Here is a 19,680-nt window from a genome sequence, read left to right as displayed (position 1 = left end):
AACTTTCTGACGCAGACAGCTTTTCAGCTGTACCGCACTTTGACAGCTGGACGAGTATTCATACTCTGCAGAGGNAAGGTTTAGGAGATCACTTGCCACAATTTCAATCAATGTCAATTCAGGACTTGAGCCTTCCTTTTCGAACAATGTCCAAAGCCACACAATCTAATTCAATTGAGTAGTTACAATAATAATCCAAAATTAACTACGTCCAAATCAAACACTTTGGAAAATTGGGTCAAAACAACTCAAAAATCCAATTTCGAAAATGATGTTTGAATCCGAAAATCTTTACTTGAAAACATTACCCAAGGCGTTTGGAACTCATTGGTGAAAACTATTTTTAAAAAGGATTAACAATCAGTCCAAAATCATCATTTTACTAAATTCTTGGGTTATTATAGAAAACCCCACTTAATCATTTCAAGACCTTGATTTGAACACTTAAATTCATAAATAATAATGGGTAAATGAAGATTTAAGATTAGGAATCATTACCCAATTTTTTTTTTCTCAAAAACATTGTTCAAATCGCCACACCAAAGCTCTCAAAACTCAAAAATGGTGAAATATGATTGAAAACTCGATTTTTAGAAGATATTATGTCCAGTGGTTCTCCACAAACACGGACCCCTATCTGTGAACGCGAACTTTAATGAGCAGGCCTTTCGCGAACACGGGGTCCCCAATCTTGCCCTACGCTAACGCAGTCACCAATTCCGCGAACACGAAGGGTTGGGCATAAAAAATCCACACCAACAAAATCAACCAAACTCAAATTCATCAAAAGCACCCTCGAAATTCGTTCGAAACCCCACACACACAATCAAATATGCAAATTGACTAAATTCGACATTTTAGACTCAATAGAATCATCGAAATACGAATCTGAGATCTCCTTGATCCAAAACTCATGAAAGTCACAAGAAAGAAACATAATACTAAAAAGGCAAAAATAAGCTCGGGACCTCTAAAAATAAAACTAAGATCTACCTAGGCTTAAAATCATCCCCCGGATCCAATGAAACTCTCAGAATCCTGATCCTAGTATCCGAACCCCGAATGTTAACCAAAGTCAACCCAAAGGCTAAGATTTCATAAGTTTTCAATTTAGGACCTCAAATCCTCAAAAAGACTCCAAATTTGAAACCGATGACTCTCGTACACCAATTTCCACATTTTAGGACTGTTGAAATCAACAAATTTTCATCACTCGAAACTTCAAAAGATATCAAAACCCCCTTTTTAACAACCTTAGTCTTTCAAAGTTAAAACTTACAAAGATCACCACATTTACTCAAAGTTCGAAGCCAACTTTTAGAACTCGAATATAAAAGACTTGTGGTCAAGATCAGGAGGGGAGAAATGGTAAATTACCAAAAATGACCAATCAGGTCATTACAACTCATGTGATTTAGTTTTCATAATCCAGTCTTTAATTGAGGTAGGTTACCATTTACTTGAAGTTAAACTTTTCTTAGTTTCTGATATGTGATATGAGTTGTATTACATGTTTATTGGTCTTCCGATATAGTTTCTCTTATGTGTCATGACAAAAAAAATGAATGTGATGGCGCTTGTCTATTCCATCAAGACAAGTCAACCTCAAACTCAAAAATACGAAAGAAATGTGAAAAGTAAGACAATAAAAACATAAGATCGGAAAACTCAGTCATTCTAATATAACCCAAAACCTGGTTGTCACGTGTATAAGCCACTAATGTATTAATACAGAATTTAAAGATAAGTATAAGTCTCAATGTCTTTGTCTTTAGAATAGAACAAAGCATAAAATAAGGAACATGAGGGTCCGCCAGGATAACAAGCAACTACCTCTCAAAGTCCTTCGAAAGCCTCGAAAATATAGAAGAAGAGCAATCCCATGGAACTGGTCTCGGAACCTACATAAGTGTATAAGCAAGGAGTGAGTACCAAACAACATGGTACTCAACAAGAAACTAACTAAACAAAGCAAAACTAAGATAGAATACGAGTACTCCTTTCATCCCAATTGAACCACCTCAACTACAATCTGCATAAAAATCAGTCCAATCTAACATTTTACAAAGTACAGTTTATAAGTTTTCATAATCACAGTCCAACAGTTACAGTTTAGTAATCACAAGTATCAAGCATGTCAATCACAAATGTCAAGTAGATAAATCACGATTACCAAGTAGATCAATCACAAGTATCAAGTTCATCAAATCACAACGACCAAGTACACCAAACACAAACTCAAGATTATCATGCACAATATCAATCCGGACTCATGAGGAAACGCCGATAGTCTATGAAATCACCGGTAGTGACCTCGATATCAATAACACTGATCAACAATGACATCAANTCAATCACAAATGTCAAGTAGATAAATCACGATTACCAAGTAGATCAATCACAAGTATCAAGTTCATCAAATCACAACGACCAAGTACACCAAACACAAACTCAAGATTATCATGCACAATGTCAATCCGGACTCATGGGGAAACGCCGATAGTCTATGAAATCACCGGTAGTGACCTCGATATCAATAACACTCATCAACAATGACATCAATAACACTCGCTGGAAATGACATTGGCATCAATAACACTCGTCGGCAATGACGTAGTCTTTAATAACACTCACTAATAATGACCTCGACATTAACAACTCTCGTCGGTAATGACCTCGGCATTAATATCACTAGCCAGAATCATTTTCCTTCGGCATTATATAGTGTCACTTGCCAGAACCATTTTCTTTCGGTATAATCATCACATGTCTCTCCAAGGTGCACATAAATCAATGCAAATAAGCAATCCACACCACAAGGAAGAGACAATAACTCAAGCAATTCAAATCCATAATAATGTCATCAAAGCATTTGATCAGTCAACAACTTAGGTCCACAACAAGACAATTTAAAAAGCACAATTAACAACACGTTGATTTTTTCCATAATCTACTTATTTTATTCAATAAGATCAACCAAATGGAATAATTGAACGTATCACCTCATTCTCATTACGTCTCAACACACTCAATGAAAGGAAATTCAAGATCCCACAAGTTTTATAAGGTTTAGAAGATCACTTGCCTCAATTCAATCAAAAGTCAATGCAAGGCTTGAACCTTCTCTTTCCAAACAATGTCCAAAGCCACACAATTTAATTCAATCAAGTAGCCACAATAAAATTTCGGAAATTACAACAGTCAAATCATTCACTTTGAAAAATAGGTTAAATCAACTAAAAACCCCAATTCTAAAATGAGGTTTGAATCCGAAAATCCTTACTTGAAAATGTTACTCAAGGCATTTGGAACTCATTGGTGGAAACCATTTCGAAAAAGGAATTAAAATCAGTTCACAATCACCATTTTACTTTAAAACTCAAGTTCTTGAAAAACCTTGTTATTTGCCATTAAAAATCTTGAGTTTTGATGTTAAAATCCATAAATGATAAAATGGAAATGAACTTTTAGAGTTACAAAAGGTTTACCCAAATAATTTAGCACAATAAATCTCTTCAAAATTACCTCCAAGGATTTTCCAAAACTCAAAATGGAGAAAAATGAGGTAAACCCCCGAAATGACAAGCCAAAAGGGTCTCTGATGTTGATTAAGCAAACCCCGAAAATATATGTCCTTCGCTTACACAAGTGTCTGGTGTCTCACCTTCCTCGTTTTCCCAATTAGAGTCTCACTAATGTGAGGTTCGTGAAAGCGTACAACTCCATTGTGATCGCGAGGTATAGTAGACTCAGACCTTAACATCAAATGAGCCAACACAAAATCATCAAATGGACCTTCAGAATTACTTCGAGATTTCGAACACACAAATCATATATGCAGATTGAATGAACTCAATATTCTGTACTCGGTGGAGCCATCAAAATATGAATCTAAGGTCTTGTCACGACCTGGGAGCACCCCCTAGTCGTAACCGGCGTACTCGACCTCGAAGAAGTCTAATACAAGCCTCTTAGCATTCATTCATCGCATAGACACTAAAACCATAAGGAATTAAAAACTTTCTTTACCAAGAAAACATTTCATAAAAAAAAAATAGCAAGCGGAAGACTTTCTAGACTTTATACATGATGTCTCAAAACCATCTAATACTTTAGAGTACAAAATTCGGGACTAATCCCATACACAACTTAAACAATACTAAAAAGACATAAAAGAACATATTGGGTATTCTCCTAGAATCTATGAGGACTCATCAAGTCTTCATCTTCAACACTTAGAAACCTATCAAATAGCCATGACATATCATCATCTCCAAATCCCTACACTTTAGTCCAAAAAGAGAAAGAAAGGGGTTAGCACAATCAAGTACTAAGTATGGAGACCATGCAAAAACCTGTCAAAAAGGACATTTTCAAGGGAGTAAATGCTTTCATATCATTTTATAAAACCTTTCCTTTACAAGTATAAGAGACATAATACAAGTCAACATTAACATATAGCACACGAGTGTATAAAGAACTAACCGAAGCAATCTATAAGCTAACTACACCTAACTGGACCCCATAAGCCCAACAGATACACTCGTGCGCAAGTTAAATAAAACCTCGAACGGACCCCCATAAGCCCGACGAGTACACATAATAACTATAACTAAAGAGAATTGCATATGGGAACCCAAGAACGGAGAACACGAATCAGAACCTCAACCCCAATTATTAAAATCTGACAGTACGGAGGCCGGACCTCGAACCAGATGCTCACCAGAAGTACCCAAGTAACCAATCACAAGTATCAAGTATTTGAGGTCGGAACTCTAACCGGATGCTCTATATAAGTATCTGGGAAATAGAGGCCGGAACTCTAACGGGATGCTCTATATAATTATCTGGGCAATAGAGGCTGGAACTCTAACCGGATGCTCTATATAAATATCTGGGCAATAGTGGCCGGAACTCTAACCGGATGCTCTATATAAATATCTGGGCAATAGAAGCTGGAACTCTAATCGGATGCTCTATATAAATATCTGGGCAATAGAGGTCGAAACTCTAACCGGATGCTCTATATAAATATCTGGGCAATAGAGGTCGGAACTCTAACCGGATGCTCTATATAAATATCTGGGCAATAGAGGCTGGAACTCTAACCCGATGCTCTATATAAATATCTGGGCAATAGAGGTCAGAACTCTAACCGGATGCTCTATATAAGTATCTGGGCAATAGATGTCAGAACTCTAACCGGATGCTCTATATAAGTGCTAATGTAGCTGCTGAAAGAGTCTCAATCGATCTATTCTCATAAATGTCCGTGGATCGTCGTCCACACCTAGCTAATCAATGTAAGTCCTTGGAACCGAATCGAAAATCAAATTCAAATCGCAAAGCAAAACTAATGTCGCCGACATAACTCTTGAAGCTGTAACATCAGGGAAATAAGAATAACTATCATCGGAGCAAAGTATCGCCTAGCTAAGGCCCAAACTATCAGGCTCAAGTCTGCTACACCAATCTACAGGGGTCTAAGCCAGCCGAGCGGCGTCGGGGCAAAACTAAGGTCTATCGAATTCGAATCATGTATTTCTAAGGTAAGCCCTAGTCAAACCTAAACTAAGGCCCAAATGCTTCAACAAATAGTCACCGAGCATACAAGTACTGCACATAGCAAAGAGGGACAATTAATAATACAAAGCACGCTCACAGTTACCCGATAATTCCCGAAATAGGCCGAAAACATGATTTCTAAACANCATGTCTAATAAATACAACGTAAAGTACTTCCTAAAGTAAAAGAAATTCTAGTATGTCCGTCCTTCTTGGTTCCTTTTGGCGAGATCACCATTTATTGTATTTCATCGTCAGGCCTTCGTAGCTGTCACAGAAAGGTTAGTCATACCATCCCTAAAGTTTAATTAATTAGAGCAAATGGTCCATATTTAGGCATAAATATTTCTCAAATATGCACATAAATAATGATAGGTCGTCACTTGGGGTCGAAAACCCACTTGGACATTTAAGGTAAAGTCGACTAATGGACTTAATACACCAAGGGTTAAACTCTCTTAGATCATGAAATGATGTATGCTCCTTGTAAAGTGTGTTGGTTTAGCTCTACTCTAGGTAAACTAGGAGTGGGTTTACTAGACACAAGGTTCCCGAGTGGACTACTCGAGTGAGAAGGCTACGCGGTCACACGGAAAAAGATCCGGACACCCCGCGCATATGCCAACTCTCCTAAATTTTGGAATTTTGAAAGAAACTTGCAGGTGCACAAAACACACCTCGCGTGTACGTGTGATAGTGTGAATTCCAAGAAGTGGAGAAATATGAAAGAACTGACAATTAAGAAAAAGAGTAACACATAATCATTTATACCAAACAAACAATTTATAGCATGTAAACATAATTTATAGCTAATGAATAATTTATATCATGTGAAAATAATTCAAAGCAAACAAACAATCAGTTGCATGTAAAAACAGTTTACAATAAATAATGTAATTAAAGTAAGCACATAAAAGCCTAATTAAACTAAATTCGTTGTGGTTAGAACCTATTAAGTCCCCAGTGGAGTCGCCAAGCTGTTATACCCCATTTTAACCGGGTCAAAATAGTGTACAACATTTTGGAGATTTCTAAAGTTAATAAAAAAGTCAAGAAGTCGCCACCTAATTATTACGGTGAATTAGGACACCTAAATTGATTAAAGTTATTTTCTAAAGTTAACTTCATTTTAAGGTCTACTAAACTTAAGATTCTAGGTAAGGGTTCAACTAATCTAAAGGAAAGGGATTAGGCATCCTTTAAGATCCATTAAAAATGGTTAACCGACCGAACTTGATTAATTAATTAGGCTAAGTGTAAGAAAGTAAAAATTATAATTTAAATGTTAAATGTCAAATAAATTTAATAATGGTACTTAAAAAAACAAATATTTTTATAAAAATTCCTTCTTGGTAAAGACAAATTGCATTTAAAGTTTTTGAAAAACATTTGTTTTACTCTTGGTTGAAGCAGACGTGCAAACTCAATTGTATCCAAAGGGAGATAACATTTGTTTTAAAAGAAATGCTACTTAAAAAAAACAAGTTCATTTTTTATGAGAAAGAATAAATGTTATTTTCAAACAAGTTCCTTTTTTATGAAAAAAATGCATTTTTAACCAAATTCCAAAATTTATACCCATGTGAAAAGTAACAACCTATTATTAACTGAAAACAAAACATATAGAGCTTAGCTATAGTAACATGTTTCTTAAGGGTCAATCACACACGATAAATAAAAATAAAAAGTTAATCACACAAGAGATATTGATCACACTAAGGAGTAAACAAAATCAATATGAAAGGAAATAAAAGCCATTTTTAGCTTCCACGAGAGATAGTGATATTCGACAGTTCACGCTTAGGCAATGAAAGTCGAGACGAGTAGATGACATGCGAATTCCGAGCATATAGGTGGTAAATGATATGTAGATTCCGCAAGCAAAGTGTTGAGTCTCAAAGTGAAACTCTTTGGCTCCGGTGTATACATGTAAACAAAGATAAGATAGGAGATAAGAATGTAAATTAGAGAAGAACATCCACATGAAAAATATGAAAGATGACAAATAAATATATAATTTATCAACTCATATTAGAACACATATTTGCCAAAAAACTTAAAAGGATCTGACCTTTACTAAGAAAAACACTAAGTAGTTCTCTAAGCTAGAAGATATATATTACAACCACTGCTCTACGGTGATGAGATAACAAAAATAAAGTTTTTTTTTTTTAATCCAGATTTCATAACCCTACATATAAATATAATCAAATCATTTTACTTTAATATATAGGCAAGATCCCTAACTTAGAAACAAAGAAAAACTAAGTCATATTTTCTTATCACATACTAACAAGAAGCAAACATTCTAAACCATTCATAGTACACATATTAATTCACATGCTAATCACATTATGGATATAAAGAAAACTTCTGTAACATCAAGATTTTTAAAAGAACAACTTAAAGTCATATTTGGATATAAATAAAAGATAGAAACATTACATGAATATAACTCATATTAAAAATCTGTTTCAGTTATACAACTATTCTAATATAACTATAATATTTCAAACACGATCATCGACTAATAAAGACGAAACGATTAAGATTTTACCTCTTGTGGAGCAGTGAACGGGATCGTCAATCAAAGATCTACGCTCATTCCTCCGACGAAAATAAGCAAACGGAGAGTAATCGAGCAGTATTTCCGTAAGATAATATTGAATGTAAAAGAGTGGTGATTTTGTGGATGTTCAAGTCTTTTTCATGATTTCTTTTGCAAACCAAAAACTCCCCCCATTAATGGCTAACATGACAGGTATTTATAGAAGAGTTTTAAGCTCTCCACTTTCGTTTGGGCGGGATTTCGAGTTGAAAAATATGAATTTGAAATTTGAACGTTGGGGTATTAGTCAAAGCTCCACGTGATTTGGTCAGATTCAAGTAGAAAAAACGGGCACATAATACTGACATTGTTGAAGAACTTTGGCTTTTTCTTGAAAGAGGAAGAGAGAAGGACGTTCAGGAGTGTTGCTGCTGCTTAGAACTACTATAAGATTAGGGTTGTAAGTTTGAAAAATATCTGATAAGAAAAGTCTAAAAGGGCTTCTGTGTTTGGGCCTTATTTTGCCTACTTTGGACAGATTTTTCAATGGGTTTTTGCTTGGTTTTGGGCTCGTAAATTGGCTGAAAATGGATAGGCTTTCATTGCCTTTTTCCTTCTTTGAATTAAATCATTTGAGCTTCTAATTTAATAACTAATATAATAGGTAAGAAACTTGAAATAAAGTAACGACATAGTATTTTAACCAAGACAACATTAAAGTACTAATTGTAACATTGATAAAAAAAATATAATTTTAAAAATAGTGAAAATGATAATAAAAAGATGATAATCATAAACCCAATAAGAGTTAAAATAACATAGAAAATTATGATAGCAATAGTGATAAATGGAAAATAATAGTGAATTATAGAGTATTCGATTTATTAGCAATTTAGAAGCTCAACCAAATAGATTAGAAGAAATGAGGGACAAAATTTGGTGTCAACAGCTACTTGCTTTGTTATCTTCAAAAAGAGGATACATGAGTCCAGAAAGGCTGCGGATTTTCTTGATCTGGAACCAATCTTACCAGGAATTCTAACTCTATTCTCTTACAATGAGCTGAAAGTAATTACAGAAGATTTCAGTAGTAAGCTTGGGGAAGGAGGATTTGGATCTGTTTATGAAGGAACACTGAGAAATGGCACCAAAATAGCTGTGAAGCATCTGGATGGTCTATGTCAAGTAAAGGAATCATTCTTAACAGAAGTTAAGGCGGTCGGTGGCATTCGCCATATCAATCTGGTAAAACTCATTGGATTTTGTGCAGAAAAAAGCCACAGGCTTCTTATCTATGAGTACATGGTAAATGGATCATTGGATAAGTGGATTACGCATGAGAATCAAGAGAATGGGCTTACATGGAACATGAGGCAGAGGATAATATCAGATATCACCAAAGGGTTAGCATATCTACAAAAGGATTGCAGCCATAAGATAATTCATTTGGACATCAAACCACAAAACATCCTTCTAGATAAATATCTCAATGCTAAGATATCAGATTTTGGGTTGTCGAAGCTAACTGAGAAAGACAAAAGCAAAGTTATGACTAGAATGAGAGGAACACGGGTGGTGACTGTTGAAACCAACTTGGATTATGATTTCACACACGTACCGGAGGTCGGGGCAGGAAACCAACAGAGGGAAGCCATTATCAGTTCAAAAATTCCTTCAATTTTATCGGGACCAAGGTAAACAATATGCTTAAGGTTTTGTCTTTTTAGGAACCAATTTGTGGTTGCATAATGCCAAGTATTGCAACATTTCCAATTCTAGAATAACTTAAGGTTTATGAGATTATAATTCATGAAATGTAATGTTCAGTAACTTCTATATTAAATTTTTGAGCTTCATGTTTATATCATGTAGAGACTTCTCAATTCATGTGCAAAATTAAGTATAATACTGTTGAAGTGCAGCTGCTGAACATGTGTTTTAAGTGCTGGCATTTGCATTAGGCACTTCAACTGGTAGTGTGCAGTAAGCTTTATTGTGCTATTTATCGGAAAAGGTTCAGAAAGCAAGTTTAGAATTTTCTCTATTGAACAACTGATCATGTCCTACTCAGTGAACTGATGCAAAGTTCCCCTCATAACAGGGACGTAGCAGTATGTTCTTGTAAACCACTAACCCTTTGTGGACATACAGGTTTAAGAACTCTTATAGTGGGTCGGCTTTAGGCCACTCCTACTCGCTGGCTCGATTTTCCTTCTCTAGTCAATAGCTCTTTATTTGAATAAGTGTAAAATTGAAAGAACATCATTAATGTATTATGTGAAACACCACTTATTTTGAAACGGAGGGAGTAATAACACATTGAAGAAGTCAACTTACTGACTGGGTAAAGTTACATTATTATACTCAACGTGATTTCTGAGGGAGTTGTGTATAAACGTGATTTGTTTTCCAATTTTGGTAACTAAAATGAGAAGGCATTTATTATAGTCAAAGTCAGCTGCTAAAACAGTGTTGAAAGTCATATACTAGACTTGCTTAATGGACCTTTCTGATAGCATATCACTACTGGTTGAAGCCCTAATTGAATATATCAACGATTAAATCACACGTTCATTAGCTGCAACAACACCATACTACGTTTTCTGTCACATATGAATTGAGGAGCTTCTACATGAATCTCAAAAATCTAATGCAAAAGTTACTCGATATTACATTTCATGAATTGTAATCTTCTTCTCTTTTTTTTTTTGAATTGTAACCTCATACGCAATATATATTTGACATTACCCAACCATAAATTGGTTCTTTCAAAGACTAAAAAATCTCAATTAAGCTCATTGTTTAGTGTTTACCTTGTTGAAATCGCCTTGTAGACACCATGCTGCGAGGCTCATCATTTCCGTCACTGCTTCTCTGTGGAGCTGCATACCCTCGTTGTTTTTGTCAACCATATCCATGAGTTGCTCTTGTTCCGCTTTTCTCCTAATAAAACCTAACAAAAGGTCATCGTCTTCATCAACATGTGACCAATCCAAATTCTTTCGCCCACAAAGAACTACCAAGAGCACAATTTTAAAAGCATATACGTGAGCTTTCTCAGTGATCACCAACCTCAACCATTCAGGGATTAAATACATTTATGCACCTATTTATACCCCACAGTTACCAAACTTAATAGATATACACTTCAATTTGACGGTTTCCCCAAATCTACCAAAATTACCCAATTTCCATTGAAATTACCAGATTCCATTTTTTTAAAACCAACCCAACCCTCTAAACTAAACAAGACACATAACATATTAAATCCCAAAACCAATTTATCCATTGATCATGTTGGNATTGAAATTACCAGATTCCATTTTTTTAAAACCAACCCAACCCTCTAAACTAAACAAGACACATAACATATTAAATCCCAAAACCAATTTATCCAATCTTCTTCATATCCTTCCACAATGGAAACTTCATACATTTGCAACAACAATAACTTTGTTGTGAACATGGATGGCCCAAAGGCTGGCCAAGCTGTTGGGCCTTGGGTTAAACCTCAAAGAGGTCCAAGAACTAGACAGCCCAATACTAGATTTACGTCGGATCCAGGTTGAGTAGAGGTTATATGGTTATCATCTGCGATTTGGGAAATCATGTGTATTGTGAAGAAACTATCTATTCCTGTCATCTTCTTTCTGGAGTCTTATACAAATTTTCATCCCCATTCTTATCTCTGTTTTTTTTTCTTTTCTTTTTTTTCTCCATTCTTATCTCTATCCTTTAGTTAATTGTAATTTCAATAATTCATTGTAGTTCAGTAGTTTTAGAGTTGTAATTACTATTCTAAGTTATAATCATGTTCCCGTTCTTAATAATATAGTGATCAAGTCGGATTTGTTACATTTTTGGAGAAGAAGGGGAAGGGAGCAAGAAGGGCAAGTGAGAGGAGAGGAAACAGTAGGGGCAAAAATGGTAAGTCAAAAAACTAATGGTGGAGATGCTGGAATTGGGAGAAGCATCGGCCAGGCCAGGTCATAGATGAACATTTCTCTAAGTTCGATGATATATTTGAGTGTTTTTCTTTAAAAAAAATGGTTTAATTAATGATGTTATCAAATCATAATTGACCATGTGTAAGGAATGGTTTTGCAAATTCGAAGTTGTTTTGGCTTAACAAATAATGGCACTTTAATCAAATGGCATAGATGAGCCTTTTTACAAAGTTCCATGGTATATTTGAGCATTTTCCCTTAAATAAGAAACCAAACCTACCTATGGTACATCCTACAAAGTAGGTATCTATCAAATAAAATACTATTGCAAATCCATATCAATGGAAGCTTTAAATATATATATTCAGGCAAAGTTGCTTAACAAATTCATTTGTAGATGGTTTTGATGACGACAACACAGACTTTCTCAACTTTCACTATACTACAGAGTAGGTATCTATCAATAAGTCATCACTCTGCATATATAAATGTAAGTTGTTGTAAATAGAATTACTAATTTCCTCTTCCACTTTCTTGTTTTATTGTCTTGCAGGCGAATTAAAACAGTTATAGAGAAGATGAATAAGGAAAGTTCATTGCTTCCATCCAAAGAAATTATTCGATAGAGTTACGATGTTTTCCTAAGTTTTAGAGGTGAAGATGTACGCAAATCATTTGTGGACCATCTGAACGCTGCTCTGAAACCAAAGTGCATTAATACCTTCAAAGATGACGAGAAACTAGAGAAAGGAAAGTTCATTTCACCGGAGATCGTGAGGGCAATTGAAGAGTCAAGGATAGCTTTGATCATATTCTCTAAAAACTAGGTTAATTCAACATGGTGTTTAGATGAATTGACAAAGATCATGGAGTGCAAGAATGTGAAAGGATAAATTGTTGTTCCGGTGTTCTATGATGTAGATCCATCAACAGTGAGGAGACAAAAATCCATATTTGGAGAAGCATTTAGCAAACATGAAGCCTGCTTCCAGGAGGACAAGGTGCAAAAATGGAGGGCAGCACTGGAGGAAGCAGCTAATATTTGTGGCTGGGATTTGCCAAATACTGCCAATGGGTAAGTATCGATCGTGAAACCAAACTCAACGTGATAAGTTACTCTAAATAATTTGTTCATTTCTATTTTTCATCACAGGGACACTAGAACTAGATCCATGCTACAGATCATGGAATTCACCCTGTAATGTAATTATGTACTGTTACTTTCTCTAACCAAAATGTTTAGACTTTGATGACAATGTGGTCAGGACTTTGGAAGAATTTTTTGATCAACAGGTTTTTCCAAGATATTCAATTATGCTAATGAACTTTGCGAAATAGTCCAGATTCGATGAACAGTTTTTTCCAGTCACTCTCTCATTCCTCTAAATTGATCACCACCACTTCTTACTGTGGTCAATGCATCAGCCACAGTATTTGCTTCTCTATTAAGCCATTTCTGCTGTACATTTAGTTGGGCATGGTTGGAGTTACACTTCATTTAGATCAAATTGGGAAATAGAAATATTACTTATCCTTGTAGGATCAAAAATATAAAAAAATTTGATAAATGAAAATATTACTATACACAAAACATATTTTTAAGACATCCTTTGGGGTATGCAGACATGAAGCTAGTGTCATATAGAAAATTGCAGAAGATATAATGACTAGATTGAGTAGTCAGAGACATGCAAGCAATGCTAGAAATCTTGTTGGAATGGAGTTACACATGCACCAAGTATATAAAATGCTTGACATCGGGTCTGGTGGAGTTCGCTTCCTTGGAATATTGGGAATGAGCGGAGTGGGCAAAACAACTCTTGCAAGAGTTATTTATGATAACATTCAGAGTCAATTTGAAGGTACATGTTTTCTTCACGAAGTCAGAGACCGTTCAGCAAAACAGGGACTAGAGCGCTTGCAATAGATACTTCTTTCTGAGATCTTTGTAGTAAAAACACTAAGGATCAATGATTCGTTTGAAGGAGCTAAAATGCAAAAACAAAGAATATGGTACAAAAAGGTTCTTCTTGTTCTGGATGATGTTGATCACATAGATCAGTTAGATGCATTAGCCGGGAAGCGTGAATGGTTTGGTGACGGAAGTAGAATCATCATAACAACCAAAGACAAACACTTGCTTGTTAAGTATGAGACTGAAAAGATATACAGAATGGGAACTTTAGACAAATATGAAAGTTTACAACTTTTTAAACAACATGCTTTCAAGAAAAACCACCTTACCAAAGAATTTGAGGATCTATCAACTCAAGTAATAGAGCATACTGGTGGACTCCCCCTAGCCCTGAAAGTCCTTGGCAGTTTCTTGTATGGAAGAGGTTTGGATGAATGGATAAGTGAAGTAGAGCATTTGAAACAAATCCCACAAAATGAAATTTTGAAGAAACTCGAACCAAGTTTCACTTGTCTCAACAATATTGAGCAAAAGATATTCTTAGACATTGTATGCTTCTTTTCAGGGAAGAAGAAAGATTCAGCGACCAGAATCCTTGAAAGTTTTCATTTTAGCCCTGTCATTGGGATAAAAGTTCTTATGGAGAAATGTTTGATCACTATATTAAAAGGTCGCATTACAATACACCAATTGATAATTGTTCGTCGAGAAGCTTCTTACAATCCAAGAATATGTAGTAGGTTGTGGAAGCGCGAAGATATTTTCCCTGTACTCGAATGAAATTTGGTACGTAGTTGTGAACTTATGACTTCTTATGTTATTTTCCTTTTCTCAACCGCCTTTAATACTCTTGCTTATTAGGGCACTGACAAGATCGAAGGCATGTCGCTGCACCTGACTAATGAAGAAGAAGTTAATTTTGGTGGCAATGCCCTCATGCAGATGACCAGTCTGAGGTTTCTCAAATTCCGGAATGCATATGTTTGCCAGGGACCTGAATTTCTTCCTGATGAGTTGAGGTGGCTAGATTGGCATGGATATCCTTCAAAAAGTCTGCCAAATAGCTTTAAGGGAGACCAACTTGTTAGTTTGAAATTGAAAAAAAGCCGCATCATACATGTAACATCCGGCAATGTGAAATAATTGAAGAGGCTTAGAATTGGAAATTTTCATTTTTGGAAAGGATTTGAAAATCTGGAAAATTTTCGGCCAAGCATGGAAAAGGTGAGTTTTTGGCCAACTTTGATCAGTCGTAACTTCTAGCTCATGATGAGTTAGAAGTATTTCCAGTTATGGTTGCATAGCCCTCGGAACGATCTTTCCAACGCCGCCGAGTTTGCTCAATTCCGAGTTCGTATAAGCGAGTTATGACCTTTGAAAGTTGGGAAGTTGACAAGGAAATCCGTCCGGGAATCATTAAGGGCATTTTAGTCTTTTCCCTAGCCAATTCTTTTGAGCTCATATTGTTGTTTTAGGATGATCTTTGGATCATTTTTGTCCCATTTTTTTTTTTGAAAGAGAAAGAGTTAGGGTTCTTGAGATTTAAGAAGAGAAGAAGGAGAAGAAGAAGAAGAGAAGAAAGAGGAGAATTGTCAAGACCATTGTGGATTTTCGTCGGGGGTGATCCCTATCAAGGTATGTGAGCTTTTAGTGGTGGGTGATCCTTTCCCCCACACACCTATCCCCTTTTTATTCATTAAGAAAGGTTTGGTTAGTTGTTGTTGATGTTGTTGTTGAGGTTGTTGAAGTTATTGTTCGTTGTGAGGCTTGATTGGGTTGTGCATTAAGTTGAAACCTATTGTATGTTGAGGGGATTATGATTCTAAGAGCTATGACCCTTTAAAGGTTGATCCACCATCGATTTGCAGAAATTTCTGGGCTGTCGCTCCCCATCTACGGGACTGACCTACGGACCGTAGATCGATCGACGGTCCGTACTGGTCAACCGTCAATCGGAACAGAAGTTGGTTTTTGGGGCATCGATCTACGGTCACGACCTACGGTCCGTGGCCTGACCTACGGACCGTAAGTCAGGACCGTAGGTCAACACTTAGTCATCTTTCTTAAAATGAATTATGGGAAAAATCTCTGATGCGATCTACGGACCTGCAGTACGGACCGTAAGTCCATCCACGGTCCGTCGATGGCATCCGTAAGTCCCACCTGTGTCACCAGAAATCTGAAGTCTCAGCCAAGTTTCCCCATTCCTTTTCTCACTTTCTCAAGCAAGTTCCAAAGTATTATACCTATGCGTTTATAGTTGTTTCCGACACTCCAAAGTATGTCTAAGCGTTCAAGAAATCCCTCCGCAACATGTGAGCGAACACCTTGAATTCATAATTCCGATTCAAGGAGAGTTAATTTCCAAGTCAAGAGAAGTTAGAAGTCAAGAAAAGAGTATAGAGTTTCAAGTCGAGTAAGAGTCTCAGTTTCGAGTTAAGTTAAGAGTTTCAAGTTGGGTCAAGAGTTTCAAGTAAAGTAAAGAGTAAAGAGTTGAGTTCACGTCTCAAAAGCTATAAGGGGACTAAGTATTCCCTAAGAGTTTATAAATGTTTTTACACATTTAGCAAAGAAAGGGAACATTGATTTCAAAAGAGCCTTTGGGCTAAGCTTCGAGTAATTATCTCAAACTAAAGAAAGAAGTTTTAAAAGCATGAGCCAAAGTATTTTTGGGAGTAGTATTGAGCACCGAATTGGGGACACGAGTTCATATTAACTCAACTCTCCATAAGAACCATGCGCCAACATGGGACTTGTCGTATCATTCTTTTTAGATGATCACGTAAGATTAGGCTAGTGGATCCACTAAGCAAAAGTAAGGTCCTATATCGATGGCAAGGTATAGGATGGTCCTTTGGCAACGTGAGGTAAAACGTTGTATCATCACTAAGGCTCGTAGTGGTGGTTGTCGGTTAAAGAACCTCCCACAAAAGCTGTATTATGTTTATAAAAGAAAAGTTGAGTTTGTTATCATTTTATCCTTAACGATCTAAGTTGTTTACATTCTTTTTCAAGCTTATTATGTATGGCTTGTGTCTTATTGCTTTACTTTGAGTCCAGTTATTTATATGAGTTGTTCAGAGTCAAGGTAAGTGATCTCTTGTTCTCCTTTCAAGCTTAAGTTGTGGTTCAGCTTTTCCAGCTCACATATTCATACATTCCATGTACTGATGCCAGTTGGCCTGCATCGTCTTATGATGCAGATACAGGTACCCCGGATCAGCATCCTGCGCGTCGTTGATCCAGCTGAGCACTCCAGAGTCTGTGGTGAGCCTCCTTGCATTCCGGAGGACTCAATTATTTTGTGTACTTAGTTTTGTTCTATTAGGATGTTGCGGGGTCTGTCCCCACATCCATCTCAGTATATTAGAGGCTTCAATAGACAGTCAGACAGTCAGTCAGTCAGTTAGTTTTGAGTCTCTCATCCATGTACATGTATATATGTGTAAATATTCTATTTTGAGACTCGAGTTGCCCTTTGGGCCATATTTTTATTAGTTAAGTTGTTTATGTCTTTGCATGACATTGAGTTATTCGGTTGAGTTAAGTTTCCGCTGAGTTAAGAAAGCCAGGCCAAGGGTTCTCCTGGGGCCAGCAATGGTCTCCAGGTGCCGGTCCCGCCCAGGGTGTAGGCTCGGGGCGTGACAATACAACTTTGGAAAACCTCAAAGGATCTAGGAAAACTGAAGTACATGAACCTTAGCCATTCACAGAAGCTAATAAGGATGCCAGATTTTTCAGTTACGCCTAATCTTGAAAGGCTGGTTCTTGAAGAATGCACAAGTTTGGTGGAAATCATTTTTTCTATTGGAGATCTTGGAAAGCTAGTCTCTCTGAATCTGAAGAACTGCCAGAAATTTGAAGACCCTACCAAAGAGAATTCGATTGGAAAAGCTTGAAATTCTCGTTCTTTCAGGTTGCTCAAAGTTAAGAACATTCCCAGAAATAGAAGAGAAAATGAATTGTTTAGCAGAACTGTGTTTGGGTGCTACTACCTGCATCAATTGAGAACCTTTCAGGAGTTGGTGTAATAAATCTAAGTTACTGCAACCATCTTGAGAGTCTACCTAGCAGTATTTTTAGGTTGAAATGTCTGAAAACACTCGATGTGTCCGGATGCTCCAAACTTAAAAATTTACCAGATGATTTGGGATTTTTAGTTGGTTTAGAGGAGCTCCACTGCACTCACACAGCCATCCAAACAATTCATATCTCTTCTTAAAAACCTTAAGCACTTATCTCTCCGTGGATGTAATGCTTTGATTTCACAAGTAAGTAGCTCAAGTCATGGCCAGAAGTCTATGGCTGTAGATTTTCAGAATTTGTCGGGTCTTTGTTCATTGATCATGTTGGATCTTAGTGACTGGAATATATCAGATGGAGGCATTTTAAGTAATCTTGGGTTCTTACCGTCTTTGGAGGGATTGATTCTCGATGGTAACATTTTTTCCAATATTCCTGCTGCAAGCATAAGTCGTCTCACTCGACTTGAAGTTCTTGCATTGGCTGGTTGTAGGAGGCTTGAGAGTTTACCGGAACTTCCTCCAAGTATAAAAAAGATATATGCTGATGAATGTACATCGTTGATGAGCATTGATCAGCTAACCAAATATCCAATGTTGTGTGAAGTTTCATTCACAAAATGTCATCAACTAGTGAAAAATAAATGGCACGCCTCCATGGTTGATTCATTGTTGAAGCAGATGCACAAGGTAAGTACACTTCCAAGCCACAACTCTACTATATTATCACATATGAATCTTGGCAACTAACATTCTTTTCACGGGGCATGCCGGTACTATACATGAATGGTGCATTTAGTATGTACATCCATGGTGTAGAGATTCCGGAGTGGTTTACATACAAGAACTCGGGGACTGAATCAATCACAATGGCCCTGCCCAAAAATTGGTACACACCCACATTCAGGGGGTTTGATATTTGTGTTGTTTTTGACATGATGACTCCTTTCATTTTTCGGGAACTTAAGTCGGATGATCCCTTCAGTTTTCCTAATGTCGAATGCCCAAAAACTTTCCAAGGACTTGTGATATGGTTTAGGTTCAGAAGCCATGACGGTTTGTGGCGCAAATTTACCACATGTTTCGGCCCAATAGGAAGTGAAAAACCTGTTGGTTTAGGTAATACTTTCCTTGCCCATGTACCACTTCATCCGTATAGGAAGTTTAAGGATGATAATTGCAATTTTAATAACTTCATTCAGCTTGAGGTTGGTGTCTGAACTGATAACATTCATACAGATGCAGTGGTCAAAGGTTTGGGGGTGCGTCTTGTGTATGAGAACTGATGGCAAGAGGGAAAGAAATGATGCCAAAAGTTTTCTTACGCTTGGAATAAACTGAAATGCATATGAATCTGTTCAAAACTTTATTATAAGTGGATTTTGTTCTTACTGTTTCATTTATTTGTTTCTTGTAATTTGCTTAATTATCAAATTATAAATCATTTAAGCACCACCTCATTGACATATTGACTACAAGTCGGATAGTGAATGAATTTAGTTTTCATTTCTTTTATTTTTTTGGCTAATCAACCGTATGTATGGGTAATTGAAAAGTACAGCAGTATAAAGAAAAAAGAAAGAAGTTGAATGAGCAAGAAGAATCTGGTGCAGGAATAATGAGTAATTTCTATTCCCTGAAGGTTGGAATATAGCGAATGGAGAAGAACAGAAGAGGATAGGA

The 19,680-nt window shown here is 36.4% G+C and overlaps 1 protein-coding gene and 1 pseudogene across 1 annotated transcript; both read left to right on the top strand.

Moving 5' to 3' along the window:
* The first annotated feature begins 8,319 nt into the window (after positions 1-8,319).
* On the top strand, positions 8,320-9,811 carry LOC125850128 (G-type lectin S-receptor-like serine/threonine-protein kinase SD2-5). Its single transcript, XM_049530020.1, has 2 exons — positions 8,320-8,326; positions 9,063-9,811. The coding sequence occupies exons 1-2, from the start codon at positions 8,320-8,322 to the stop codon at positions 9,809-9,811; spliced, it is 756 nt and encodes a 251-aa protein (XP_049385977.1).
* A 1,721-nt stretch (positions 9,812-11,532) lies between these two features.
* On the top strand, positions 11,533-19,283 carry LOC125850126 (TMV resistance protein N-like; annotated as a pseudogene).
* Positions 19,284-19,680: the final 397 nt, after the last annotated feature.

This window comes from Solanum stenotomum, unplaced genomic scaffold, assembly GCF_019186545.1.
Source record: "Solanum stenotomum isolate F172 unplaced genomic scaffold, ASM1918654v1 scaffold14121, whole genome shotgun sequence".
Classification (NCBI taxonomy): Eukaryota; Viridiplantae; Streptophyta; class Magnoliopsida; order Solanales; family Solanaceae; genus Solanum; species Solanum stenotomum.
Note: the sequence above shows the minus strand (reverse complement) of the source record. Positions and strands in the feature narration are given on the sequence as shown.